We start from the raw sequence: 24,367 nt of genomic DNA, 5'->3' as shown, positions 1-24,367 counted from the left end.
TTTAGGCCACATCTTACTAACGGACGCATAAAATCGAGCTGAAGCACAGAGGCTCGCAGACAGCTGGGCGCTCGGCGGCTCGAAGCCGAGCTTCGCTCCCGGGGAAGGGGCCCGGCAGTGCCCGGTGCAGAACCAACACCGGTTGCTAGTTCTGCTTTTCGCCTTTTCTCGAGAGAGTGGAAATCCTCCTCCGACCTCTTTAGGTTAGCGAAAGCAGGTACTGATGCAGGTCGACTGTGAAAGCAAACGGTGTAACCCAGGCTCTCGAGAAACAGAACTCCTACACTGGTTTTCAAGTAAAGAAGGAAAACCGGTGGCGTAGGAAGACGCTTTATTATGTCTTTCGCTCAGACTGGGCCGGGGAAGGGGGGAAGGAGGCACGCCTGATCTCGGAGGCGGGTCCCAGCCACTCGGAGCCGCCGTCCTCCAGGTGACCCAGGGCCTGGGCCCAGCTGCCCCGCCAGGAAGCGCACTTCCTCCCCAGCGGGGGGCGCCCCGTGCAGTGGCTCTGAAGACCCCCGCCCAAGCTTTTGTGGAAAGGACAGCTGTCACCTCCGGGAGCACCGAGCTCCTCTTGATCACGGTCCCGCCCTGTCCTGGGGCTGATGCCACTAAACTTCCCCTGAGGTGGCCCAGGCTCCTCACCACGGGCTTGACCCGGCACGCCTCACTGTCCCTTTGCCTGTCAGCGGCAGGACTGAAAGGTCCGCGGCCAGCGCCCCAGAGCCACCGTCCCACCCCCCAGAGAGGCTCCCACAGGAAAGCCTGGCCGTGCGGCTCAGCTCTGCTGCTCTGGCGACGGCCTGGCCTGGAGTCCCGGCTGGCCCGCTCTGTGGGCGCGGAGGCGGCTGGACATCCTCTGTATCACCAGCCTCTGAGCCTTCAAGCGTTTTTGGAGCTTCTCGTTTTCCTTCAGAGTCAGGAAGAGTTTTTTTTTTAGGGCATCTAAGTCCAAAAGGGCGTAGCTGTGATCGGACGGCTGTGCGGGGCTGGCCGGCTGACCAGGCGCCTGGCTTGCCTGCGGTCTCTGCGGCGAGACCTGAGGACACAGCGCGTGAAGGCGAGGCGGGGCCCAGGGCCGAGAGCCGGGGCCGTGGCGGGCGGGGACACGGCCCGGCCCGGCCCTCGATGCCACAGCACCCCTGACGTCCCCACCTGCCCGTTCTACTCGGAGGGTCCGAGATCGGGGCCACGGGCTGTGGGGCTCCCACTTGGGCACCGGATTGCTTCATTCTGTTTGAAGGGAGCCCCCACCCCCGTGCGGAGCCCGAGCGACCACACGCTGCCTTCGTACCCGGGCCCCGCATCTTACCTGTTCTACGGGGCTGCCGGCGTGTGGGGGCAGCGCTTCGAGGCCGGCGTCCGTCTTCCTCCCCAGGCCACGCTCCGCGGGCCCCGCCTCGGAGACCACCTAGGGACAGCAGGGCGGAAGCGGGCAGCACACCCGGGATCCCCTCACGCCGTCCCGGGGGACGGCCGCGGCCAGGGGACCGGTGCAAACAGTTAACAGCCAGCCTGCCCCTCGGGGCCTGGACTCGAACCCTGGGAAATCGGGCACGAGCCACGCCGACATGCTCGCCACGCTCGCAGTGAGACAGGAAGGAGGCCCGGGAGGCTCCGCCTCCCCTTTTCTAGGAGAACCTGGAATCCTCAACCCTGGCTTCTGCGGAGCGCGCGACAGACCCCTGCAGGCCAACCCGGGGGCAGGTGCTGCCGCGCAGTGTCCCCGTCGAGGCCGGGGTCCTGACTTGGGGGTGCCAGCGCGGACTCACCTCCTCCTTCTCCGGGTCCGCATCTGCACCCCCACCGGCCGGGTCCGTGTTCTCCCTCACCAGCTGCAAGAGACAGAGCAGTGGACACAGGCCCCGGACTCTGCTCCTGGGAGGCCGAGGAGACCCCGAGAACCCCACCGGGTGCCCGGCCGCGTGCATCTGTCCCCACTGCTCAGCCCTGAGTGTTCAAACGACGCTCTGAACCCGGCCCAGCTGTCATCACCACCTCTGTCTCTCTCTCTCCCCGAATCTTAGGTCAGAGGCCCATGGACAGGCCCCGTGAAGCCACAGACCGAATTCCTACGTGTCACCCCAGGGCCTGACATGCTAGGCGCGTGGTAGTAGGTGACTCACAATTGGCTCACTGAGTGGCAGCCACGTAGGAGACAACATCCGCCTCAGGGCCTGCGGCCAGTCCCGGGGCGTCCACGGAGCCCAGCCACCGGCCACGGGGCCAGAACCAGCTGCCCACGCTAGCTTCCGGCCCCGGGCACGGACAGCACCCAGGGGCAGGCTCACAGACGTCCCCGAGCTTTAAACTGTAATGTCACTTCAGGGGCAAACCTTTTACCACAAGCGCGTGCGAAGCTGTCAAACTCCCATCAGCGACACGCACTGACGGAGAAGGTGACTGATCAGAGGGCACAAAGTTTGGGTCAAGCAAAATGACGAAATTCCGGACTCTGCTGCACAAACATCGTGCCGTGGTTAACAGTACTCTGTTGTACATTCAAAAGTTTGTCCGAGGGGCGCCTGGGTGGCCCAGTCGGTTAAGCGTCCGACTCCAGCTCAGGTCGTGATCTCATGCTTCGTGGGTTCGAGCCCCACGTCGGGCTCTGTGCTGACACCTCAGAGCCTGGCACCTACTTTGGATTCTATGTCTCCCTCTCTCTCTGCACCTCCCCCTGCTTGTGCTCTCTCTCTGTCTCAAAATTAAATAAACGTTAAAAAAAAAAAAATTTTTTTTTTTTTACGTCTGTCAAGAGAGTAGATCACACGTTAAGTGTTCTTACCAGTCAAAATTGAATATGTATCAAACAAAAATAAACGGCCTTCCATGCTGAAATAACAAAAAACAGACACGCATGGAGAACCTACTTTGTGGGGCGCCTGGGTGGCCCAGTCGGTTAAGTGTCTGCCTCTTCGTTTTGGCTCAGGTCATGACCTCGGGGTTCATGAGTTCGAGCCCCGCGTCAGCTCCGTGATGAGCCTGGAGCCCGCTTGGAATTCCCTCCCCACCCCCACCCCCCGCTCATGCCAGCTCGAGCTCTCGCTCACTCTCTCAAAATAAACTTAAGAGGGGCGCCTGGGTGGCGCAGTCAGTTAAGCGTCCGACTTCAGCCAGGTCACGATCTCGCGGTCCGTGGGTTCGAGCCCCGCGTCGGCTCTGGGCTGATGGCTCGGAGCCTGGAGCCTGTTTCCGATTCTGTGTCTCCCTCTCTCTCTGCCCCTCCCCTGTTCATGCTCTGTCTCTCTCTGTCCCAAAAATAAATAAAAAACGTTGAAAAAAAAATTTTTTAAAAAGTAAATAAAAAAATAAACTTGAAAGAAAGAAAGAAAGAAAAAGAAAGAAAGAAAGAAAGAAAGAAGAAAGAAAGAAAGAAAGAACCTAGTCTGTTCAGGCCACAGTCTTGGTGAAACAAATCCCTGCCCTCAGCCGAGTGCGGCAGCTGGTGGTGGTGCCCGAGGGAGCCGGCCCAAAGGGAAGGAAGGCCAGTGGGGGGCAACGGACACGGCGGCCGGGAGGTCCCTCCAGGGCACGTGAGGGCAGAGGTCCCGACGCGGGGCTTGCCGGGCACACGGCCGCACACAGGCTCACGCGTCCTCACCCCCGTAACTCCCTTCCCTCTTGCTCCCAGGAGCAGCCGCTGCACGCGTAGCGGTCGGGTGGGTCGGCCTCGGCTCTGCTCCAGCACAACCCTGCCTTCCCGGTTCACACAGGCGCCCGCTGTGCGGCCCACGCTCCGGGACTCGGGACACCTCTGGGATTTACGAAGTTCAGTATAATCCCCCTCGCGGCCTCGACATCCCAAGGTCCTCGAGCTCTCTCCTGAGCCGAACCTGCACGTCCCGCGCCACCAGGCACGGCCCTTCGGTGTCTCGCCGGGAAATCAAACTCCGGGTGCACAGGGCCCGCCTCACCCGGGAGCCCCACCCTCCAGGGGCTCGGCAAGCGCTGCCCTCCCCCCGCCCCACCTCCTGGGTCTGCAGAGTCCACGTGCTCTGGCGACCACCTGCACCTTCCTGCGACACCACAGGCCCCGGCCGGAGGGAGCCTGCCACAGCCGCGTCCCCACTCGCCTCCCCCAACAAGCCACGGTCTATCCAGGCCCGGCACCATCCGGCCCCTGCCACCCCCCGACCGGCCCGAGCTGATGCTGTTCGCGAGCGTGCCCCCCAGTCCCTCTCTCTCTACGTCTCTGCCCACACAGCCCCTGACCCCCTCCGCCGCTGCATCTGCAGCCACCGTCGGTGCCCTGGCCAGAGCTCTCAGCCGGGGCGGGGGGGGGGGGGGGGGGGCGGGGGAGGGCCCTGAGCGGCAGCGGCACTGCCCCCGGGGCCTTGACCACAGCTCTCAGGCCCCGTCTGGCCACTCGGAAGGAAAGGACTAGGTCGAGGGGCACCTGCGTGGCTCAGTCGGTTCAGCATCTGACTCTTGATTCTGGCTGAGGGCATGATCTCACGGTTCATGAGTTCGAGCCCTGCATCTGTCTCTGTGCTGAACAGAGCTCGGCTGGGATTCTCTCTCTCCCTCTCACTCTCTTCCCCTCGCCCCGCCTCAAAATCAACTTAAAAAAAAAAACAACAAAAGGGTGATGTCTGAATGTAACACAGCGGCCACCCAGCCCTGGGCAGGTCCTCACCGTGCAGCCTCAAGCCCAGCACACGTGAAACACATCGAGGACCAAGCTTTTTGGCACACCCACCAGTCAGCTGCTTCAACAGCTTCTGGTCGCAAAGATATAGATAGATAGATAGATAGATAGATAGATAGATAGATAGATAGATAGATAGATATAGATAGATATTTGTTTTTAAGTTTTTATTTATTTTTGAGAGAGAGAAAGCAAGAGCAGGGGAGGGGCAGAGAGAGAGGGAGAGAGGGAATCCCAGGCAGGCTCCACGCTCACTGCAGAGCCCGATGTGGGGGCTCAAACCCACAGGTCATGAGATCACGACCTGAGCCGAAGGCGGACGCCTGACCAACTCGGCCACCCAGGCGCCCCAAGCGTGATCCATTTTTAAAGGGGCTCCAAACTGCAAATTACCTAAAGCAAAGGTCTCGGCCAGTGGGGCCCCTGGGCTCTGAACCCTGGAGGCCTGACAGCACTGTGCTCGCTCGTTCTCAGCCTCCACCTTTGCTGTCCCTACAAACGCCCCCACCCCGCGTGCTGGGCGGTCCCCCGTGTGCTCACCTGCGCGGCGTCCTGAAAGGCAAACACTGTGGGCACGGCATTCTGCTTCAGGTTTTTGCGGTTTCCAAAGGCGCTGAAGCACTCAGGTCGGAAGTGCTCGGAGCAGATGACCGTGTGCTGCTTGGGCTTGAAGTTGCCCCGGCCGATGTTCAGCACCCATTCCTTCAGCAGCTCCGGGCGGCTGAACGGGAACCTAGGGGGCAAAGGAGGGAGACAGGAACTTGCAAAGCTGATGTGGGCCCTGTAGACTTCTGAACTCTGAAAAATCCCACGAGGTATTTTAGCAGACAGCTTGGAAAATCCCGTAATCTCACTCTGTTAAACCGCATCCAATTTCTGGAGGCTTCTGTCAGGGCCGGTTATGGCATCATTAGTAGGAAACCTGGGGCCATGAGCGTGGCCAGAAAACCTTCTGACGGTATACTTGCAGGGTGAGCCCATGTGAGCTCCCTCAGGAGCCTGCCACATGCGGCCCTGCCCCGGGCACTGGGAGGGAGGAATGAATACAACAGTCCCACCCTCATAGAGCCAACCTTCGAGAACAGGAAAACAGACGGTAAACCAAACAGATCTGGACTGTGTAGGAATAAAGAGTAGGAAGTGGTCAGGAAGGCTTCCTAAGACGTGAGGTGATGCTGTTCGTGAGCGTGCCCCAGTCCCTCTCTCTCTACATCTCTGCCGACACAGCCCCTGACCCCCTCCGCCGCTGCACCTGAGGCTGCCTCCGTGCCCTGGCCAGAGCTCTCAGCCGGCGCGGAGGGGGCCCCGAGCGGCAGCGGCACAGCCCCCGGGGCCTTGACCACAGCTCTCAGGCCCCGTCTGGCCACTCGGAAGGAAAGGACTAGGTCGAGGGGCACCTGCGTGGCTCAGTCGGTTCAGCATCTGACTCTTGATTCTGGCTGAGGGCATGATCTCACGGTTCATGAGTTCGAGCCCCGCATCTGTCTCTGTGCTGAACAGAGCTCAGCTGGGATTCTCTCTCTCCCTCTCACTCTCTGCCCCTCACTCCGCCTCAAAATCGACTTAAAAAAAAAGGATAAGGTCTGAATGTAACACAGCGGCCACCCAGCCCTGGGAAGGTCCTCACCGTGCGGCCTTTGAGCAGAAGCGGAAGGAAGCAGGAGCGTGAGCCCGTGGATATCTGAGGGAAGGGCTAAGAGCAAAGGCACCGGGGTGGGGCTGTGGTCAGAGGCAGGCTTGGCTGGCAGGTGGGCAGTTGGTGAGAGGGGGGTGGGGGCTGTGGGCAGAGGGTGATGGCAGAGGGAGGGCACCTGGTGACCGGGACCAGGATGTCAGCAGAGGGGGGACAGGCAGGCAGAGCTGGGATGTATTTTGAAAGCTGTGTGGCAAAGGTTGCCTGTGGGCCACAAAATAAAGAGAAGGAAGGAGTTTCATGGATTAAGATGGGAGAGGGAGGTACTGTAGAGGGGGAGGGGGCAGGTTTGGGGGACCAGAATTTTGGTTCTCTATGTTAACTGTTAAACGTGAGGCACCTCTTACATGTCCCCGCTGGAGTGGTGGGGGACACGTGTCAGAAGATGTATGTCAACGTGGGGGCCATCCCCATGTAAAGGGTGGTAAAGCCATAAGCCTGGGAGAGATCGGAGCCCTGGGGAGTAAGAGGGGATGGGGAGGGTACAAGACCACGGCCCTCACCCCGAAGGGCTCCAAGGCTAGCGTTGGAAACGAGGAGGACCCAGCAAAGGAGTCTGAGAAGGGACACTGTGACAGAGGAAGAGGTCATGGGGTGCCCTAGAAGCCAAGTGGGAGAGTGTCACGGGGGTCTGCGGTCAGCTGGGCCAAATGCTGCAGATGAGGATGGCCGCCACCAAGGGCTACTGGGGACCCGGCAGGGCACTTCTGGGGGAGTGGCCGCGGCAAGAGCCTGAATGAGTTGGAGAGGGAATCGGAGCAAGTCCACTCCGGCGTAAGCCCGGCCGAAAGGAACAGATACGGGCACGGGGAAGACCTGTCCCGGCAACGTCTACTACGGTGACATGCTTGAAATGGCCAAAAACCGGAGGCACCCAAATGCCCTTCATCGTAGAACAGGTCAATTCTGGTATATTCGTTCAGCGGAGCGCTGCTCCAGACGGAGAGGAAGGCACCGCGCTCCATGCGGGCGGCTCACAGCCAGCGGCGAGCAGAGCAGGAGACACAAGAAAAGCACAGTGGAGTCCACGTGTGAAGTTCAAAACAGCCCAAAGCGCCCCACGCTGACAGATGGCAGGATATGGGTCACCCCTGGGGATGAGAGGGAAGGAGGGGAGGGAGGGGGTGCGGCTGGGGGTTCCCTAGGGGCTGGTAAGATTATGAATCACAGCAGTGACGCCACGTTCACTTCGTGGAAAGGGCCGGACTGCGGACGATTTGTGCGCTTTTCTGTAGGTCTTACGCTTCAATAAAAAGATTTACTTTGAAAAAGAAAATGGTAATAGGAAAGGAAGTGGGGGCAGAGTGTGCCCAGCTGGCCCCGGGGTCGTGCTCGAAAGGCAGCACAAACACGGGCAGTGGCTGGAACCTGAGCTCTCTTGGGCAGAGAGCCGGTACCCCACCAGGCCCGACATGCTGCGAGCGCGGCGACAGACCCCACTCCCCCGACACCCTGGAGCGTTCTCACTCCTGCCCGCCACCCTCCCTTCACGACAGGAGGTCTGGCCAGGGCTAAGAAGGGGCCAGCTCAAGGCAAACCCGATGGCCGTCACCATCACTCATTCATTTGGAAATGCATTCAGCCAGTACACACTGAGCACCTAAGCTCCAGGATGCACCCGCGAACAAGACCAAGTCCCGGGGACGACAGGCACCAGAACTGCAGAGGGTGCTAGGGGCTGCGGGGCGCGGCCTGGGGAGGGGCGGCCCACGCCGGACCCCTCTGCTCGAGACCTTCCCGATGCGCCCTCAGCAGGTTGCTCAGCCTCTCCGACAGTCTCCCCACGCGCCCAGGCCGGCTAAGGCGGCACAGGGCCGCCGGTGACCCCGCCGGTCCCCGGGCCGCCGGCCCCTCTGCTAAGGGCCCCGCTACACGCCCTCGGGCCTCTCCGGCTGCCGGGCAGAGGCTCCGGCGTCCCCGCCCAGCGCGCCAGGCCTTGGGCTCCGGCGGGGGGTCGCGGCCGGTCGGACGGGCGAGGGGTGTCGGCGGCCGGGCCCCCGCGCCCCACGGCGCCCCCGCCCCTCACCGGTGGAAGGTGAGCTGCTTCCTGCGGCTGCTGTAGCGGTTGCAGCACTGCCGGGCCGCGCACGACTTCGGCATCTCCAAACACCAGACCCAGGTGCCCCTAACAAAGATGGCGGCGTCGGGCCTGCGAGGCGGAGCCAGAGAGCGGGGCGGGGCCTGCGGGGCGAAGCCTGGCCTGCGGGCGGGGCGGGGCGGGGCCAGGGGGCAGTGAGGGGACCGTGGCGAGGCGGGGCCTGCAGGGCACTGCCGGGCCCGCGGACGAGAGCTGGGCTGTGGACGGGGTGGAGCCAGGGAGCGGGGCGGGACCGCCGGGAGGCGGAGGCGGGCCTGCCTCTGTTCGGCTCCTGGGCCCGCCTCGCTAGAGTCAGGTGGGCTCCGGGGTGCCCCGTCAAGGGGGTGCGCCCGGACCCAGCTCAGGCCCGACACCCCAGAAGCGCCGCGGGTGCAAGTTCCACCCATTCGCGAAAAAGCCCGTGGTCCTCACCTCCTTGCTTTGAAGAATCAAGACACACCCACCAAACAGCCTTGGACACCTGGAAACCAGAGAAGGGCTCGCGGCCCAAGCTGGCCAGCATTTCTAAGGTTTTAACAGGTGTGAATAACGTAGATTTGGGCTGCTCAAAGTCACTGGAGGTACTTAGTTGACCACCAGTTGGGTCTCAGGTTAGAGGTAGGCAGACACAGCGGACAGAAGGAGCAGGCTATGGGGACCCCAGAGCGTAAAGGGGCAGGACGAGCACCCCTGGGAGACTGCAAACCCACTTGCAGAACCTCACGGAAGGCTGCAGTTTTTACAAAGCAGGTAGCCACTCACGGGGATTCAGGCTGATGCACACAGTGTGGTGAAACGGTGAAAGCTATTCATACTGCGGTTTGTTTCTGCAGAATTTACTAGAGAGGCATATGAAGCGTTGTGGGCACTTTTCATCCTGCCAAACCAAACTCAGGCTTCACCTCCCCAAGTCTCTGTGTGATCACCGTTGGAGGGGGGGGGCGGGGGTCAGCCACAGCTACGCCCTTCAGCACAGAAAACAAACACCTGAAGGTAGTCAGGAACCTCAAAGTAGCAATATATTTATTTACAAAATATACAGTTTCACAGAAACAGCTTCGCTTTATACACATAAACTTTATAATTACACAGAACCATGTAAACGATGTTAAGTGTCTGGCCTGGCCAATGCCAATGCGAGGGGCTTACTTCTGGGGTGACGTCTTTCCCTCCCCTCCCTTTATCAGCCACCAACCAGGAGCCCCTAGATGGGCCATGCCTAATTTGCATAAAGCTGATTGCAGCTGCCCAGCTCAACCTAACACAAAAACCAAGGTGTCCTGACTTCCTAGACACCACCCACAGGGATAGATCGATCTGTTAAAAGAACAAAAAGGAAACGAAGGAAACAGATCAAAATGAGTATTAAGTACCTTCCAGAGGCGTCACCAGGCATTGAACCTTCTAAAAGCAATACAGCAATCGCCCAGGCTGGTAGTCCCACTGTAAAATCACACATATTCTTAAATGCACTTTTAAAACTTTGTGGAGTTTTAAAAAAAGAAAAAAAACACGTTGGAACTTTGGCTATTCTCACGGTGAAGACACTGGACAGGCAATGTCATGGGGCAGATCTTTGGCAAATTCCTCTCCGACTTTTCCTGGACGTTTGCCCTCATCAGAGCCAGACAGTTGTCTGGGGAGAAGGTTGGTTCTAAGCCCGCTTCTCACTATTTTTCTCTACAGCAGAACTTCCCCCTTGGGGATCTTCACAATAAACTAGGTTTCAGAAACTATTTCTATTTCTGTGTTAATATGCGCAACAGAATACAAAACAAAACAAAAGGCAGTCGGCTGGTGAAGCATGAAAGATACTAGCACAGAAAATGGGCTCTGGTTAGCCAATTCGAGTTCAACCTCCCCCCACTGTGCCTAAGGGAGAGAATACAAATAAGAGTCCCCGTCCGTGGTGGCCCCACACAAGGGTGCCACATGGAGACAACCCCCCCCCACAGAGAGACTGGGGGGGTCCACCCCCACCATAAATGTAAGTATGACCCACCAAGCTGGGCATCCTTCCCTTTTCATGCTTCACAAGAAACAATGTGTATGAAAACACACCCATCCATTTACAAAAAAAAACATTTTTGAGAAGAGTGTTTGAACTGCTCAAGAGCACTGTCGACTTCGGAGAAAGCGGAAGCCTTCCTCTCCCTCCAGGCCCCAGAGCCACCCGCGTCCCCTGCCCTTGAGCAGAGCCCCGTGGAGCTGCAGGCGCAAACTCCCTGGCTTCTCCAGAGCTGGCCTGCACAGGAGTCTCCCCAGTCCAGGGTCCTGATTCAGATCTAAGGAAGTCTGCACCGTCCAATGGTATATTCCTGGAGACCAATGTTACCCTATCACTCACACACCGATTCAAACCAAAAAAAAAAAAAGGCTTCAAATCCTAACCTTGCCCCGTGAAACCAGCGGGCCAGCCTGTGTGAGAGCATACTGAGAATCAACCACAGGAGAGGCCTCCCCCCAAGTTTTCCTTACCTCATTATGTAGAGGAACACCATTCCCCAGTGACTGCCTAACCTTCCTGCTGCTACTGGAGTAAGGTGAGGGAAAGAGGAGGACCGGATCCAAGGGCCCTCTCGCTGGAGAACAGCTTGCCGGGCACCCCAGGACCTCATCCACCAACTGAAAAGGGCACCCAGGCAGAAAACTGCCAATACTTTTGGCTATATCGTGCAAAAAGACAGGTTTTTTACATCGTGCAAAACAGGAAACTGAGTTATGAACACGGGCCACCTCAACCCCCCCAACCAACCCCTTTTCCACCGAGAAGTGGCCACATACTGTCCCTTTTAACAAACAGAAGGAAACCTAGGGATCGTTAGCTGGCCTCCGCCCCAGGGCTCCTCCCAGAGCAAGCCCAGAGGACTCTAGCTGGCAGCCAGCAGTGGGGGGGGGGGGGGGGGGGGGGACAGCAGCAACCACAGCAGGGAGAGAGGGCAGACCACGAAGGTTGGGGCAGCTTGATGGTTGCTGTACAGACACTTATGGTCAAAGACTTACACTCGAGAGAAAGCTTACACGTATGGCTGTTCACTAACAGGCCCGGGAAACCGAACATCTCCTCTCCCGAGACAGCGGAAGCGGGTAACAGCTCGCACCCGTTCCCAGCGGAGGGAGCTTGTTAACAAAATGACAGCAAGGGTTCACCACTACCACGTACCCTCCTTTTCAGCTGAACCAAACCCACTGTACTTGAGTGTTGAGTCCACCTCCACTGCAGAGAACACGGCTCTGGCAGCAGCTTTGGCCAACGAGGATTTTATTCAGTCACTGGCTATATACAGGGTATACCTTGGACAGCCTGTCCTTTTGCTTAGGCACCTGAATGGCAGGGGTCTGCCCGCACCAGAGCTGAGAGTTCTGTGCTCAACTAAGAGACGGGCCAAAAAGCCCATCGTCCCTTCCGATCCCTCGCCCATGGTCTCCTCGCGCACCGACAGTCAGTCCAGAAACAGTTTCCGTGAGCCCATCCGAGAACGGTTGGAGCGGCGGATGTCGAACTTGGAGTCCCGGCACTTCTGGCAGACAAACACTTCCGGAACATTGGATTTCCGGATTTTCGCACAGGACAGGTGAATCCAGGTGTGGCACTCGTTACACTCAATCATAGGGCGGCCGGCGAACGGTTTCATGCAGAAGCAGGTGACGAGGTCCCAGGAGTCGTCATCTGAAAAGGGGAGACACATGTAAGGGGAGGGGGAAGAACCTTCCTGCGACCCCTCCCCATCCCACCCGCTCCTCCAGTGGGTCCAGGCAGCTGAGCTGCAGTAAAGCCCGATCTTCACCAAATGCACGGACTTCAACTTGCACTAAGGGCAGGGCTATCAGACCGGCAGGGCCCTCGGAAGTGCTCCCCTCTCCGAAAGCGGAGCAAACGCGTGAACGAAGCCACTGAAATGTGTGGCACCAGGAATTAACCACGAGAGGTGGACTGAGAAGCTAGCTTATTTTTGTATTCGGAGGCCTGTCCTGGAATCTCAGCTGTCTCCAGCCGCAATCACCCCCTCCCCCACCACTTCCTAAACATCTCAGTGTCCACCTTCTTCTCCCTTCCTCCCTAGAGACGGCGGGGCGCACTCTGCTGTCACACTGCCAGGAAGGGACCGTTCCAAAACTCCTGCCTACATCCCCTGCTCTTCGGACCACCAGCCACTCGCGTGGCACTCCTCCGGGGACCACTCACCCGAATCCACCATTATGTCCTCATCATTGCCGGTGCTGTCCTCGTCCCGGAACACCACCTGCTTTCCCTGCCGGACAATAGTCCGTTTGCCTTCAGTCTTTATTTCTTTGACCTGATCAGGTGACACCGTGACACAAGATCCACTGGAAGGGGTGTCAGAGTCCCAGCCCGAGCAGGGGTCGCCGGGAGCCTGGGGGATATCCTGCAGGGCGGGACTTGTGGGGGTCTCTACATATGGGTCAGCGGCTTCCAGCTTCAGCAAGCTCCCCATGTACCCCTCTTTCACAGGCACATCACTGTCCCTCCGCTTCCTCTTCTTCTTCTTCTTCAGCTTGTCCGTTTTCTTTCTGTCCAGCAAGAAGTTACTGGGCTTGGCTCGCTGCAGGAGGCTCGGCTGCAGGTGGCCAAAGCAGCGGTCAGACACCGGCAAGGGTACCGCGGACGCCATGTCGGTGAAACCAGCGTCCCAGCCGTCACTGTCGATGGTACCAGCGGTGCTGTTGGCAGGGCTGGGGCTGCTCCTCAAAGGGAGCTCCTGAAAGGACAGAAGCACAGGCGTGGGGTCCGAGTGTTTCGGCCGGTCCCCGGCAACAAGAGCTAGCCACAGGCAGAGTGTCGCAGCCAGGTCAGGCCTACAGACCAGGGCTATCAGAACCGTGACCTTCTCGGCTCTCACAGGCAGTACTCTTTAGGAATGGTGTCATGAGCACTCTACCGTGACCTTCCAGATAGAATGTTAACCCCCGAGGAGGAAAACCTTCTCTTGCCGAACCCTCAGCCCCTGGACCAGAGCCAGGAACTCATTCGATGCCCAGTAAGTATCTAGAAAAGTGCCAAGGACACCCTCTCAAACCCCCTTATCTTTCCCAGATTGTAATATCTCCTGTCTGTTTGTCCTCCCAAGGGGTGTATTTTTCTTTTAATTAAGTGAATTTAAATTAGTTTTGGGAGTTTGCTGACACTCTTCTTCAAAACTGGAGACATCCCCCCAAATACTGCAAAATCAAAGTAGGTAATCATAGCCCCAAAGCCATGAGCTAATCTCTGTGGTTCCTTCGGACCAGTCAAGCATTTTATTTACAAACAGTGGCAACATTCTGCGTGGTACAAAAGACACACTTATCCACGTCCACGGCAAACAGAAACGATAAGCCAATGCTGGACTCTGACCTCTTAATAAACTTTCCTTTCTTTTGAGACCTAATACAAACTTGAACACCATGACCATGGTGGTCCTCAGTTCTGCCCGTTAGTTACTTAGCAAGGAGAAAAGAAATCCCTTAAAACACAGGGGATTTGGGCCACAAGTCCCCGAAGACACTGTAACATGGTGTGCAAAGCAAGTGGAGAGCTGCTCACCAGAAGAACAGTGTAGACTGGGCCTAACCGTCCGGCTGAACCCCAGGCTCTGCCACTGTAATTAGCCTGGAACCCAGGGCGAGGAGTGCCCCAGTGTCTTCGTCTTTAAAATGGGGATAAATAACAGCACCTGTCTCATAGATCATAAAGACCAAGAACGCCGCCCGGCCACTGTAGGCACTGCATCTGCACCGGACATTCAGAGCGGGCGGACAGGAAACATGTTATTTGCAAGCAAACGCTTGAAGTTTATTAAAGCATTTCTAGACAAGCCTATGTTTTCTATCCGAGTTTTAGAAACCACCTCCCAGACAGGTCTAAGTTTCCTAGAAAGATTTCTACCTGACAGCCGTCTGAAGTCCCCCCACCCCACCCGTTCCAGACCCCCACCCTGCCACTGGCTTCACTGCCAGCAAGAAGGGTGGCCCTGAAGATTATTACCTCCTTCGGATAAGGAATGTAGCCAGCATAGGCCAAGACAAAGGTGCAGAATTTGTTGAAATCCTCCACAGTCCTGCGCCTCTTGTAACTGGGGGAGCACTCCTGTTAGCAGGCGAGAAAACGGGGTGTGTTTGAAAGTAGGCACTTGGAGATGGAACCACAGAAACAAAACTAAGCCAGCGGGAGATGTTCTCGTCAACCACTTGGAAATACACGGCTAGATGTACAAACACTCCAGAAACAAGATAAGGTAGGTTTGGGTCCGAGAAATAGCACTGTACTCAGGAGGCTGAAAGAAGGGTATTGTGGTGTTTTGCCAAGGGCAAACACTGGGGCACTGGTGGGCAGATAACAACATGCACAAGAATCTATTTCTTGTGCTCCTGTGGCATTTTCCAACATTATCACTGTCTGCAGGCCTATCGGGAGCTCTAATAACTGTGTTTTTGCTACAGATTTTCCATTTTGAAAATAAACTCCAGCTGCAGCTGTAATCCAAATATTTTTAAGTGATTTCAAAGTCAACTACTTCTTACCCTTCAGAACTCAACTCAGGTCTGACCCCTCCCCAGCCAGGGAGGAACTCCTCCTCCTCCTGGGCGCTCTCCTCCAGGAGAGGCCACTTCCGCTCGGCCCTCCGCTGCTGCAACACCCAGCGTCCAGGGGGCCAGCACCCAAATGCTCCCCGACTCAGAAATTAAACCAGGAACGTTGTTGCTAGGCTTAACTTGCAGAGAGAAGAAATACTGGATGAAATACTAGAGGATTTTGGCTTGTGTGTCCTGTCTCCATTCAATCTAGAAACGTCCTTAACAAGAAGGGGTTTTCTCCCGAAAAAGAGCAGCTCGGGGAGAAAGAACCTTTATTTGCTAAAAAGCAAAACAACTCTCCTTAATTTTGGTTTATTCGGCTAGCTTATTTACCGAGATTTCCTTCAGGCATTTTAGCACCCATCCCAACCCCATCCTTACGTGCTCAGCTCCCATTTCGAGAACCCAGGGACCCCCTTACCCTGCTAGGGTGAAAGCGGGACAGGAAGCTGGGGGGTGGGTTCCTGGACCCAGCCCAGCCCCTCCCCAGGACGGAGGGCCCAGAAATCGGCGCGGCACCGGCGCGCCGCCCGCAGGTTTCCTTCCGAAGGCTCCGCTTATTTTTTCAACTTGGTTCTAGCAGACCCCTTCCTCCCCCCCCCTCGCCCCCCCCCCCCCCCCCCCGCCGCTGGGACCCGAGGGGCGCGCAGGTCGGCGGAGCACCGGCCTCAGAGAGGTACCCGGCATTTCCTGCGGCGCAGAGACCCTGCCCCCATCCCCGGGAAGCACTGACCGCCCGCGCTCCGGCCACGGTGGGAGGGCCGCGGCCCTCGGCCCTCAAACTCTCGGGGCGAACTTTTATTTCGGCGGGGAACGCGCAAAAGTGGGTCAGGGGCCTGGACGCGGAGCGCAAGGCGGCGGCGCCCTCGGGCCCGGGGCGGAGGGACCCGCGCCGCCCCCACCGCGCCCGCCCGCCTCGCCGCCCCGCCGCCTTTAGGAAAAGCAGATGGCGGTGCGGCCCCCTCCCCGCCCTCCGCGGAAGCCGCCCCCCGCCGACACTCGGCCCCGGAAGGTGCGGGGCCCATCCCGCGGGGGAGGGGGCGCGGGAGGCCGGGCAGGATTCGGGGTCCGGGGCTGGTGGGCCCCGCGAACCCCCAAGGCGGCAGCGCGGCGAGCCAACGCGCCCGCCGCCGCCTCCCCCACCCGCTCGAGCCGGGACCCGCACCCGAGCCCGGCGGACCTCGGGAGCGAGAGGGGACCGAGGCGGGGGCGCCGGAGGGGCCGCCCGGGAGAACCGAGGGCCGATCCCCGGAAGGAGGGGGAGCCGGGGCGGGGCGAGAGAGCCCGCGGCCGGGGGGCGGGGGCCCCGGAGGGGGAGGAGAGCGCGCGGAGGGTGGGGGGCTCGATTCGGGTGTTTGCGGGGGTGGGGACCCGGCAGGAGTAGGCCCCCGGAGCCGGAGGGGGCGGGGGCCGCGCGGGAGTCAGGGGGCGGGGCGCGGACTACCGGGCCCTGGGGATTAAGGGAGCAGGCGGGGGCGCGCGGAGCGGAGTCCCGGTCCGAGGGGGACCACGAGCCCCTCCGGGAGGGGGGGGGAGGGGGCTCGTCCGAGAAGCGGGAACGCGAGGCGGCGGCTGGGACCGAGTCCCCGGGGGCGGGGAAGGAGTAAGCCAAGCCGGCGGGGAGGGGCCGGGGGCGCAGACAGGTCCCGGAGCTACGCGAGGCCGGGGAGGGGTGGGCGCGGCGACCCGAGGGAAGCGGGCGCCGGGAAGACGCGGACGCCCGCGGGAGGGACGCCGAGGCGAGGGCCGGCTGGGAGGACCGGGCGCGGGCCCGAGTGGGGGGCGGGGTTGAGCGCCCAAGGGGGCGACGAGGGAAGGCCGGGGGAGGGGAGGGCGGCGCTGGGCCGGCGGGGGTCCGGCTGCGGGGAGCGCCAGGACTGGAGTGGGGGTGGTCAGGGGCGATCCGGACGCAGCCCTCACTCACCTCCGGGTGGAAGGCGGCGGCGCAAGAGTCGGAGTCCATGTTCAGGGTGGGGGGCGGCGGCTACGGGAGTGCAGGGGCCGGGGTGCGGGCGCCGGGCCGCGGAGCCGCTCAGGGCTGGGGGCTCCGGCGGCAGCGCAGAACGAGGGCGGACCCGGGAGGGGTCGCCCCGGCTGGAGGTGATGAGGGGTTCGGCGTGTTGCGTCCCGGGCTCTGTGCTCCCGGGCCGGCGGCTCCACGGCCGAGCAGAGTTGGCGATGCAGCTCCTGCGGCCGGCGCGGCGGGAGAGGCGGGAGAGTCGCTGCGGGGGGCGGTGGCGGCGGCGAGCGGGAACCCGACCCGCTCCCCGACCTGACGCCCAGTTCGGCTCGTGTCTCGGGAGGGAGGGCGGGAGAGCCGCGAGGGCTGTCGGGAGATGTAGTCTGTGGGCGACGGGAAGCCAAAGGCGCGGGGGCGGGCGCGGGGCGTTGTGGGAGTAGTGGTCCCAGCTCCGCCTCTAAGGCGCACAAAGGCCTCCTCGCGGACTACAAGCCCCATAGAGCTCCGCGGCGACTGCCCGGTTTCTGGGGGCGGTGTCTCCGGGACCTGAGGCTGCCGGAGCGGGGGAGGTGCGGAGGCTTGCTCCGGCTCGGCGGTGGGGGAGGGGCGGTGCGAGCGGTAGCGCCGCGGTCTCCGCGGGGGCGGGGGTCGCCTCGGCGGGTGGGGGCGGGGCTGACGGCTTTGGACCAGGAGGGCGGGGGCGGCGACTGGCGTCTCCTTTTGGACTTGGGGTTCGGGCCCCTTTGTGGGACCGTGGTCCCCGCGGCCCGGGCGGGACTGGGGGCGGCGGGGGCGACGGGCGCTGACGTCGCGGCCGCCCCTGGGCTCGGGTCGGCGGTGCGAACTTGTTTTCGCGGTGGGGGTTTTCTGGCCCACTCCTCCTGTCCTCCCGTCCTGGGGCGGCGGGACCGAGGACCTCCTGGTATCTGTAGGATCCACTTTGGGGTGCCGAGTTACTGCGTTTTTAGAAACTGTGCTAGCATCATCGATGTTTTGGAAGATGTTAGCCTTAAATTAGATTTTTTTTTTCTTTTTTCCTCTCTGCCTCATCTTGGGACTGCCCCTGCTTTCTTACTTTAATGGCATTATCTTCTGAGTATATTCTCACAGGATTACAACAGTAGGTGAGGGAGAAACCTAGTAAAGATGTTTGGTATTGACATTGATTTTATTGATATTTAATTGAGAAGTTTGCGGTGTTTAAACGCTGGACCGCTGAGTATTTTACAACTTTATATGTTGAAGGTTGATTGACTCTGAACACTTAGTTGAAAATTAACCACTGTGATGAAGTTACCAGAGGAGGCCTGATCGTTCTTGAACATTTTTGATAAGCATTTAAAAGAAAAAAAAGCCTATAGATGATTCAGTAACATGTTTGGTAGCTTCGAAGACAAAGGAACTGTGTTAAAGAGGAGTGACATAAAATTTTTAATTTGAATCACAAAAACGACTCCTTGACTCACTAAATCGAAAAAGATGATTGGAAGAATCTCTTGGAGGTTATTTCTGAGGGAGTGAATGCTATGTTGGTTGACTATCACTATTGAGGTTGTTAAAATAATTCCGAAGGAAACTAGTAGTTAAAGGACCCGGGTTTGTCTTAGAAATGCTTTTCTGAACCACAGTTTCCTAAATTCTAAAATTTTTATCACAGTTCCTTTCTCAAAAGATTATAGTTTACGATTTTTGCTGTTATTTTTTTAATGTAATTTCAGCAATGTCTTCCCGGATTGGAGAGAGCCACAGCGGCGATGACAAAATGAGGTGATCTAGGAAGTTAGATTAAAAACAGACGTTGAACTTGGCCTGTGGAAACATCATCAACAGCTTCTTACCCAGTTGTCACATTCAGGTGATTTAGCAGGATTTAGAATGTTAACTGATCACTATGGCCAGAGCAAATGTCCTGAGGTTAGCCAGTGTTGCCCGGGGTCAGATTACCAGCAGCAACCTGTTTTGCCTGAATAAGAAAAGACCGGGGCTCCTGGGGGGCTCAGTCTGACTCTTGATTTCCGCTCGGGTCACCATCTCACCATTTTTAGTTGGAGCCCTGCATGGGGCTCTGCACTGACAGCATGGAGCCTGCCTGGGATTCTCTGTCTCCCTTGCTTTCTGCCCCTCCCCACTCTCTCTCTCTCAAATATAAATAAACACCTAAAAATTTTTAAAAAGGGCCGGGAAGGGATATTATTCTTTTGTTGGTTTAAAAGTGTAAATGCCAAAAAGAGTATTAATTGGAGGTGAAGTCCAAGTAAATGAAAAGGGAGTTTTTTTAACTGCTAATTATTCCCATAGTAAATTCATAGAGTAAATGTTAATTAAATCCTCCTCCTATTAAGAAATGGAAGTGAAGAACTTGTTGGTAATATTAATGGACTTGATGACAAAAGCCTAGAATTCAGGGATCTATATTGAATGGAATCACTCAGACATATTAAGGAAAGAAAATTCCAAACCTGAATTGTGTCCTGTAACAGGGATCATTCTTGCTCAGAATAGGTGTTCGATAGATATTTCTTGAATAACTTATTAACAAACAGTAGTTCTTGGTACACAGATATGACCAGTACTTCCTGATGTCTGCTTGTTTCCCCGCCTGCCACTCCCAAAAACTTCCTGGAGGACCTTCTTGGTCTCCTTCCTTTGATTCCTCTTAGAAGTTTAGCCCTCTGGAGGTTTAGACATGAATATTTACCTTCCCTTCCCTAGACTCAAGGAAGGACTATAATACCAATAATTGACCCAAAGTCAGTAGCATAATATGTACTTGTATTATCTCATCAATACACAGATTATGTGTATTTAGTACAGAAAGGCAGAAAATCTAGGCAAGCACAAACACTGAAGTAATGTAGTTGTTTTGTCTAGTTTATTTCTCAGGTGTCCTGGTACTATTCCTGGGCTCCAGGGGGCAAATTTGGAATTCAAGGATTAATGCAAGAGCATTAGCCACAGTAGCCAGATACTTGGGGGCTGTGATTCCTTGTTTTCTGCCTTTAGGGGAAAAAAAATTATTATTATACCTGCTGATTATTACAGTTATTTGGAAAAGAGGAAGAAAAAAGCCAACGTTAGCACAGGTTGTGACAAGTTTTAAAATACTAAGAATACCATAGTTTCCCAGTAAGTAACTTGAGAATGTAGTTATTTTAATTGGGTTACCAAGTATAGCTTCACCTTTCTAAATCTCACAGCTATACCACATTCATTTAGGGAACATTCTGGAAAGCTTTCTGCCTACCATTATAACTCAGTACCTGAGTGTGGGTATGAACATAACCAGAGGTTTCTTTCTCCCAGAATGACTTTTTGGTGGTTCAGCTTTAATAGAATATTCTTAGGAATTCATGTGGATCTTTCCCATCCCGTTTTCTGATTTTTCTGACTTCCATCTCCAAGAGACCAAAAAAAAAAGTAAAACTTCCTCAAAATCATCTTGTTTTTAACTTTTAGTACCTTGACCACTGTATGAATATATACATGTGAATAATCTTAAGTCATTAATAAATAATTTTTATACCATGTATTGTCACCTCTTTATATAGCGAGGGAAATAACTTATGCACAAATAAGTCAAATGAACTTCTCATACAAGGATTCATAGCTAACACTGTGCTGGATATTGTTTGTAAGTTTTTGCCTACAGGGGCACCTGGGTGGCTCAGTTGGCTAAGCCTCTGACTTCAGCTCAGGTCATGATCTCAGGTTTCCTGAGTTTGAGCTCCGTGTCAGGCTCTGTGCTGACAGCTCAGAGCCTGGAGCCTGCTTCAGATTCTGGGTCTCCCTCTCTCTTTGCCCCTCCCCAACTCATAGGCATCCGCGCTCGCGCGCGCTCTCTCTCTCTCTCTCTCTCTCTCTCTCTCTCTCTCTCTCAAAAATAAACATTAAAAAACTAATAATAAAAATAAACGTTTTTATCTACTGTATCTCATTTACTTATAATAACGTACTTAATAGAGAATATTATAGCGTTCCTTAAGGGAAAGTTTAGTAAGTTCATTACAAATCACACTTGAGATGGTTCAGAATCAGTAAAGAATTGGGTGTACAATAGGAGAAAAGGCATACTCTCTTTTTAATGGTATAAATGTGTAAGTATGTGCTTCTAAATGTTCTTGAAGGAAAAAAAAACCCAGGATAACCAGCTTTTATAAAATGATCTCCATGACCTCTTGTCCTGTCTGCCTAAAATTAGAATTTAAATATCAAAATTGCATAGTTTAAATTTTTAGAAATGAAATGGTACCATTATTTGTTAAATCACATTACTTTCTCAGACAAAGACCATTTTCATGATATTGGAAGAGGTAAATTTTAAAAACTTTCATGGTTGAAATTTAATTTTTTTTTCTGTGTCCCCTGCCTCAGCAGCCTCCCCCCAGAAGTTTAATCTTTAAATACAAACATTTCCCCCCAAACTATGGGTTGTTGACTAGAGTTAACACCTTTCTCACTGAACACTAGTGTTTCTACCGGGCCCAGATGTGGAATGACATTGGAAGAATTTGCTGGCTCGATCATATATTGTCATAGTTAAGTGAATAAATTTCTCACTTTCCCATCTTGAACTTTTTTTTTTTATTATTAATTTCGAGAGAGGGGCCCCTGGGTGGCTCAGTCGGTTAAGCATCTGACTTTGGCTCAGGTCATGGTCTCCCAGTTTGAATTCGAGCCCCACGTTGGGCTCTGTACTGACAGCTCAGAGCCTGGAGCCTGCTTCGGATTCTGTGTCTCCTCTCTCTGCACCTCCCATGCTCATGCTCTGTCTCTCTCTGTCTCTCGATAATAAATAAACATTGGGCGCCTGGGTGGCTCAGTCGGCCAAGTATCCGACTTCAGCTCAGGTCATGATCTCGCAGTTTGTGGGTTCGAGCCCCACGTCGGGCTCTGTGCTGACAGCTCAGAGCCTGGAGCCTGCTTCGGATTCTGTGTCTCCCTCTCTCTCTGACCCTCCCCCATTCATGCTCTATCTCTCTTTGTCTCAAAAATAAATAAACGTTAAAAATAATAATAAATAAATAAACATTAAAAAAATTTAATTTCAAGACAGCCAGCAGGGGAGAGGGGCAGAAAGAGATTGTTAAGCAGTTTCCACACTCAGCGTGGAGCCCAACACGGGGCTCCATCCCACAACCTTGGGATCATGACCTGAGCCAAAACAGAGTCTATTAACCAACTGAACCACCCAGGTGCCCCCCCCCCCCATCTTGAACTCTTACGGTTGATCAGATGAGTGAGAAAAGGAACTAGATAGCATGCCTGGGTTAGTGGGCGATTCAAATTTCCAAACACAGCTGATGGGTCTAAATCTGTTCCTTTATTTTCTAACCACATTCCTATGTTGCCTTAGATATGTACACATGGCTTCGAATGCTCCCCTTTTAGGTCCAGGATATTAATAATATACCTTTTTTTCTCAAGAACTGAATTCTTAATTGTATTTTCAACTATTATCTCACCAAACAGAGTATGTCTATCTAGTACAGAAAGAGAAAAAGACAGGCAAGCACAAACAATGAAACCTCGCCACCTCAGAATATGTTACCTTCACAATTGCTTTGTGGGCATATGAACACAGACAACAAACTGGGCCATACCACGGGTAATCGGATTTTTTGCTCGACACCGTAGCACGAATATCTTATTCCAATAAATATATGCATCATTATTTCTTCAGGACTTCACAGTAAGGCTGATTTGTTTAAGTACACAAAACTGGACTCCGTCCTTCACCAGAGCAACGTTACTTGATTTATGAAAGCTTTGCTTTCTGCAAGGTGGACAAGTTCTGACCCAGAGGGAGTGTAGTACTTTTCCCTACAAACATCCCACTTCCTGGCTACTCAGACTCTCTTGTCACAAAGCCTGTGCAAGTAAGCTATTGGCCGGGCTCCTGGGCCCAGGAATGCTGCCGCTGCCGTTAATAGCTGTGTGAACAGTCCATCTATGGGCAACACGCAGCCGCCTGGGTACCTGAATGTTTTTTTTTTCACTCAGGCCTGTGCTTCCCATGCTGAAATTTGGACCAGACACATTCTCATGGCAAGATGATGAGATTCAAAGTACAAGAGAAAGCCTGCAGTTCGCATTTCAGAGATGGAGGAAAAACAAGATGTCTTCTCCAAAGGTTGTGCCCACTCAGCTGGAACCAAGAAATGACAGCAACCCCCGGGTGCCTGGCCCGCCCTGGGACACACGTGGGCGCGTGGGTGAGGCGTTCACCAGGAATGTTTCTGCGAGGCCCACAGGGCATGGGTGGGGGCTACTAAATAACAAAAACCCAGGTTTCTTCTGAGAAGCAAAAGGACTGGAGTCTTTTCTAAAACCCAGCAAAGCGTCTGCTAAAGAAAAAACATGGCTTCCAAGGGAGGGAATTTTTTTCACCTAGTTACGTTGAAAGTGGAGTCCTGGTATTGTACTCACGGGAACCACAACAAGGAAGATTCCTTTCTTCACAGTCACCCCACAAGTGACTGTGACGTTCCTGAACGCCCACATCCCTGGTTTTTCAGGCAGTCCCCTGTCTGACCTTGAGTTAAAGGCAGTGTCCCCAGGCCCCTAGCGTCCCCTCTCCTGGAATAGGAAAAACTGCTGCTTTCGCCGGAATTATTTACATTATATTATTATAATTTTCTGGTACTTGAGCCTTTTGTTCAACCTAATAGCACGTTCTTCTGCATTCTCACGGCGGTCTCCTACCCTCAAGTTTTCTGCCTTGCCCACGTCCACTTCCAGGAGAGGGGGCGAGGAGCCTGGGGGTCGAGCCCGCGCGGGCCTGCGCCCTCAGAAGGCAGCTCTGGAGCCTGAGTCTCTATGAATCGGCAACCGAAGTGCGCCTTGTACGCTGACGAAAGTTAATGACCGAGTTAGTCAAGTTTGAAACTCCTGCAGGAACACAGTGGAGCAGATTCTTGGCGTCTGGCCCCGTGTCACTTACAAGTGCGCCAAGAAAAAACGTCACCTAAAAAGCTTATACTTGTTCAAGCCTTAGTCCTGAATTGTAAAAATCCTGTCTTTTGAGATCTGCCCGGCAAAAAGGTTAACTAGCAACCCTCGGAACTAGTGGAATTCAAAACAAAATAAAAACAAAACAAGAAAAAGGTACTGTAGCGAGCCGCCCAGGGGCTCAGGGGCCGCCGACTGGGTAGGGAAGTCTGGCGCGAAAGGGGTGGCTCGGGTTCCGGGCGCCGAGCTCGCCCCCGCCGGCTTCGGCCCCGCAGCCCGGCCCGGTGCGTCGTGGGCGGGCCCTGGAGGCCCCCGACCCCGGACGGAGAGGACACACGTCGCCCGGCGGGCCCGGCTCGGGCGGGGGGCCGCGGGAAGCCCCGTAAGGGCGCGGGCGGGCGGTAGTGATTCAGCCTCGGGCGCATGGGGCGGGCGGCGGCGCCGGGCTCGGAGGGGTTAAGTAGG

General features: G+C 55.7%; 3 protein-coding genes across 5 annotated transcripts; all 3 read right to left on the bottom strand.

The window, feature by feature from the left end:
* Positions 1–314: 314 nt before the first annotated feature.
* Positions 315–8,495, bottom strand: THAP3 (THAP domain containing 3). Of its 3 annotated transcripts, none has more exons than XM_023258048.2 (5): positions 8,368–8,495; positions 5,189–5,381; positions 1,773–1,835; positions 1,313–1,411; positions 315–1,039 (listed from the first exon to the last, which is right to left on the bottom strand). In XM_023258048.2, the coding sequence occupies exons 1-5, from the start codon at positions 8,439–8,441 to the stop codon at positions 779–781; spliced, it is 690 nt and encodes a 229-aa protein (XP_023113816.2). In that variant the 5' UTR covers positions 8,442–8,495; the 3' UTR covers positions 315–778. The 3 variants fall into 3 exon arrangements, with proteins under 3 accessions (XP_023113816.2, XP_023113817.2, XP_044890962.1); XM_023258049.2 differs by having other exon boundaries at positions 315–910; positions 8,368–8,478; XM_045035027.1 differs by lacking the exon at positions 1,773–1,835 and having other exon boundaries at positions 8,368–8,476.
* A 929-nt stretch (positions 8,496–9,424) lies between these two features.
* PHF13 (PHD finger protein 13) lies at positions 9,425–17,240 on the bottom strand. Its single transcript, XM_003989464.6, has 4 exons — positions 16,919–17,240; positions 14,405–14,506; positions 12,605–13,139; positions 9,425–12,088 (listed from the first exon to the last, which is right to left on the bottom strand). Exons 1-4 carry the CDS (start codon positions 16,955–16,957, stop codon positions 11,862–11,864), a joined length of 903 nt encoding a protein of 300 aa, XP_003989513.1. The 5' UTR covers positions 16,958–17,240; the 3' UTR covers positions 9,425–11,861.
* On the bottom strand, positions 17,027–23,455 carry LOC123379426 (proline-rich protein 2-like). Its single transcript, XM_045034868.1, has 2 exons — positions 23,381–23,455; positions 17,027–17,848 (listed from the first exon to the last, which is right to left on the bottom strand). Exons 1-2 carry the CDS (start codon positions 23,453–23,455, stop codon positions 17,027–17,029), a joined length of 897 nt encoding a protein of 298 aa, XP_044890803.1.
* Between the last annotated feature and the right edge of the window lie 912 nt (positions 23,456–24,367).

The sequence above is a fragment of the Felis catus genome, chromosome C1 (assembly GCF_018350175.1).
Source record: "Felis catus isolate Fca126 chromosome C1, F.catus_Fca126_mat1.0, whole genome shotgun sequence".
Classification (NCBI taxonomy): domain Eukaryota; kingdom Metazoa; phylum Chordata; class Mammalia; order Carnivora; family Felidae; genus Felis; species Felis catus.
This window is presented reverse-complemented; position numbering and strand designations above follow the sequence as displayed.

Coding starts and splice junctions, on each gene's coding strand:
- LOC123379426 (XM_045034868.1), bottom strand. CDS start 23,455: ATGTGGGCGTTCAGGAACGTCACAGTCACTTGTGGGGTGACTGTGAAG. Junction 17,849..23,380: donor TCTTCCTTGTTGTGGTTCCC/GTGAGTACAATA, acceptor CCGCCGCCCCAG/GACGGGAGGACAGGAGGAGT.
- THAP3 (XM_023258048.2), bottom strand. CDS start 8,441: ATGCCGAAGTCGTGCGCGGCCCGGCAGTGCTGCAACCGCTACAGCAGC. Junction 5,382..8,367: donor AAGCAGCTCACCTTCCACCG/GTGAGGGGCGGG, acceptor TTTGCCCCCTAG/GTTCCCGTTCAGCCGCCCGG. Junction 1,412..1,772: donor CGGACCCGGAGAAGGAGGAG/GTGAGTCCGCGC, acceptor TGCTGTCCCTAG/GTGGTCTCCGAGGCGGGGCC.
- PHF13 (XM_003989464.6), bottom strand. CDS start 16,957: ATGGACTCCGACTCTTGCGCCGCCGCCTTCCACCCGGAG. Junction 14,507..16,918: donor CCGCCGCCTTCCACCCGGAG/GTGAGTGAGGGC, acceptor GCCTGCTAACAG/GAGTGCTCCCCCAGTTACAA. Junction 13,140..14,404: donor ACATTCCTTATCCGAAGGAG/GTAATAATCTTC, acceptor CTGTCCTTTCAG/GAGCTCCCTTTGAGGAGCAG.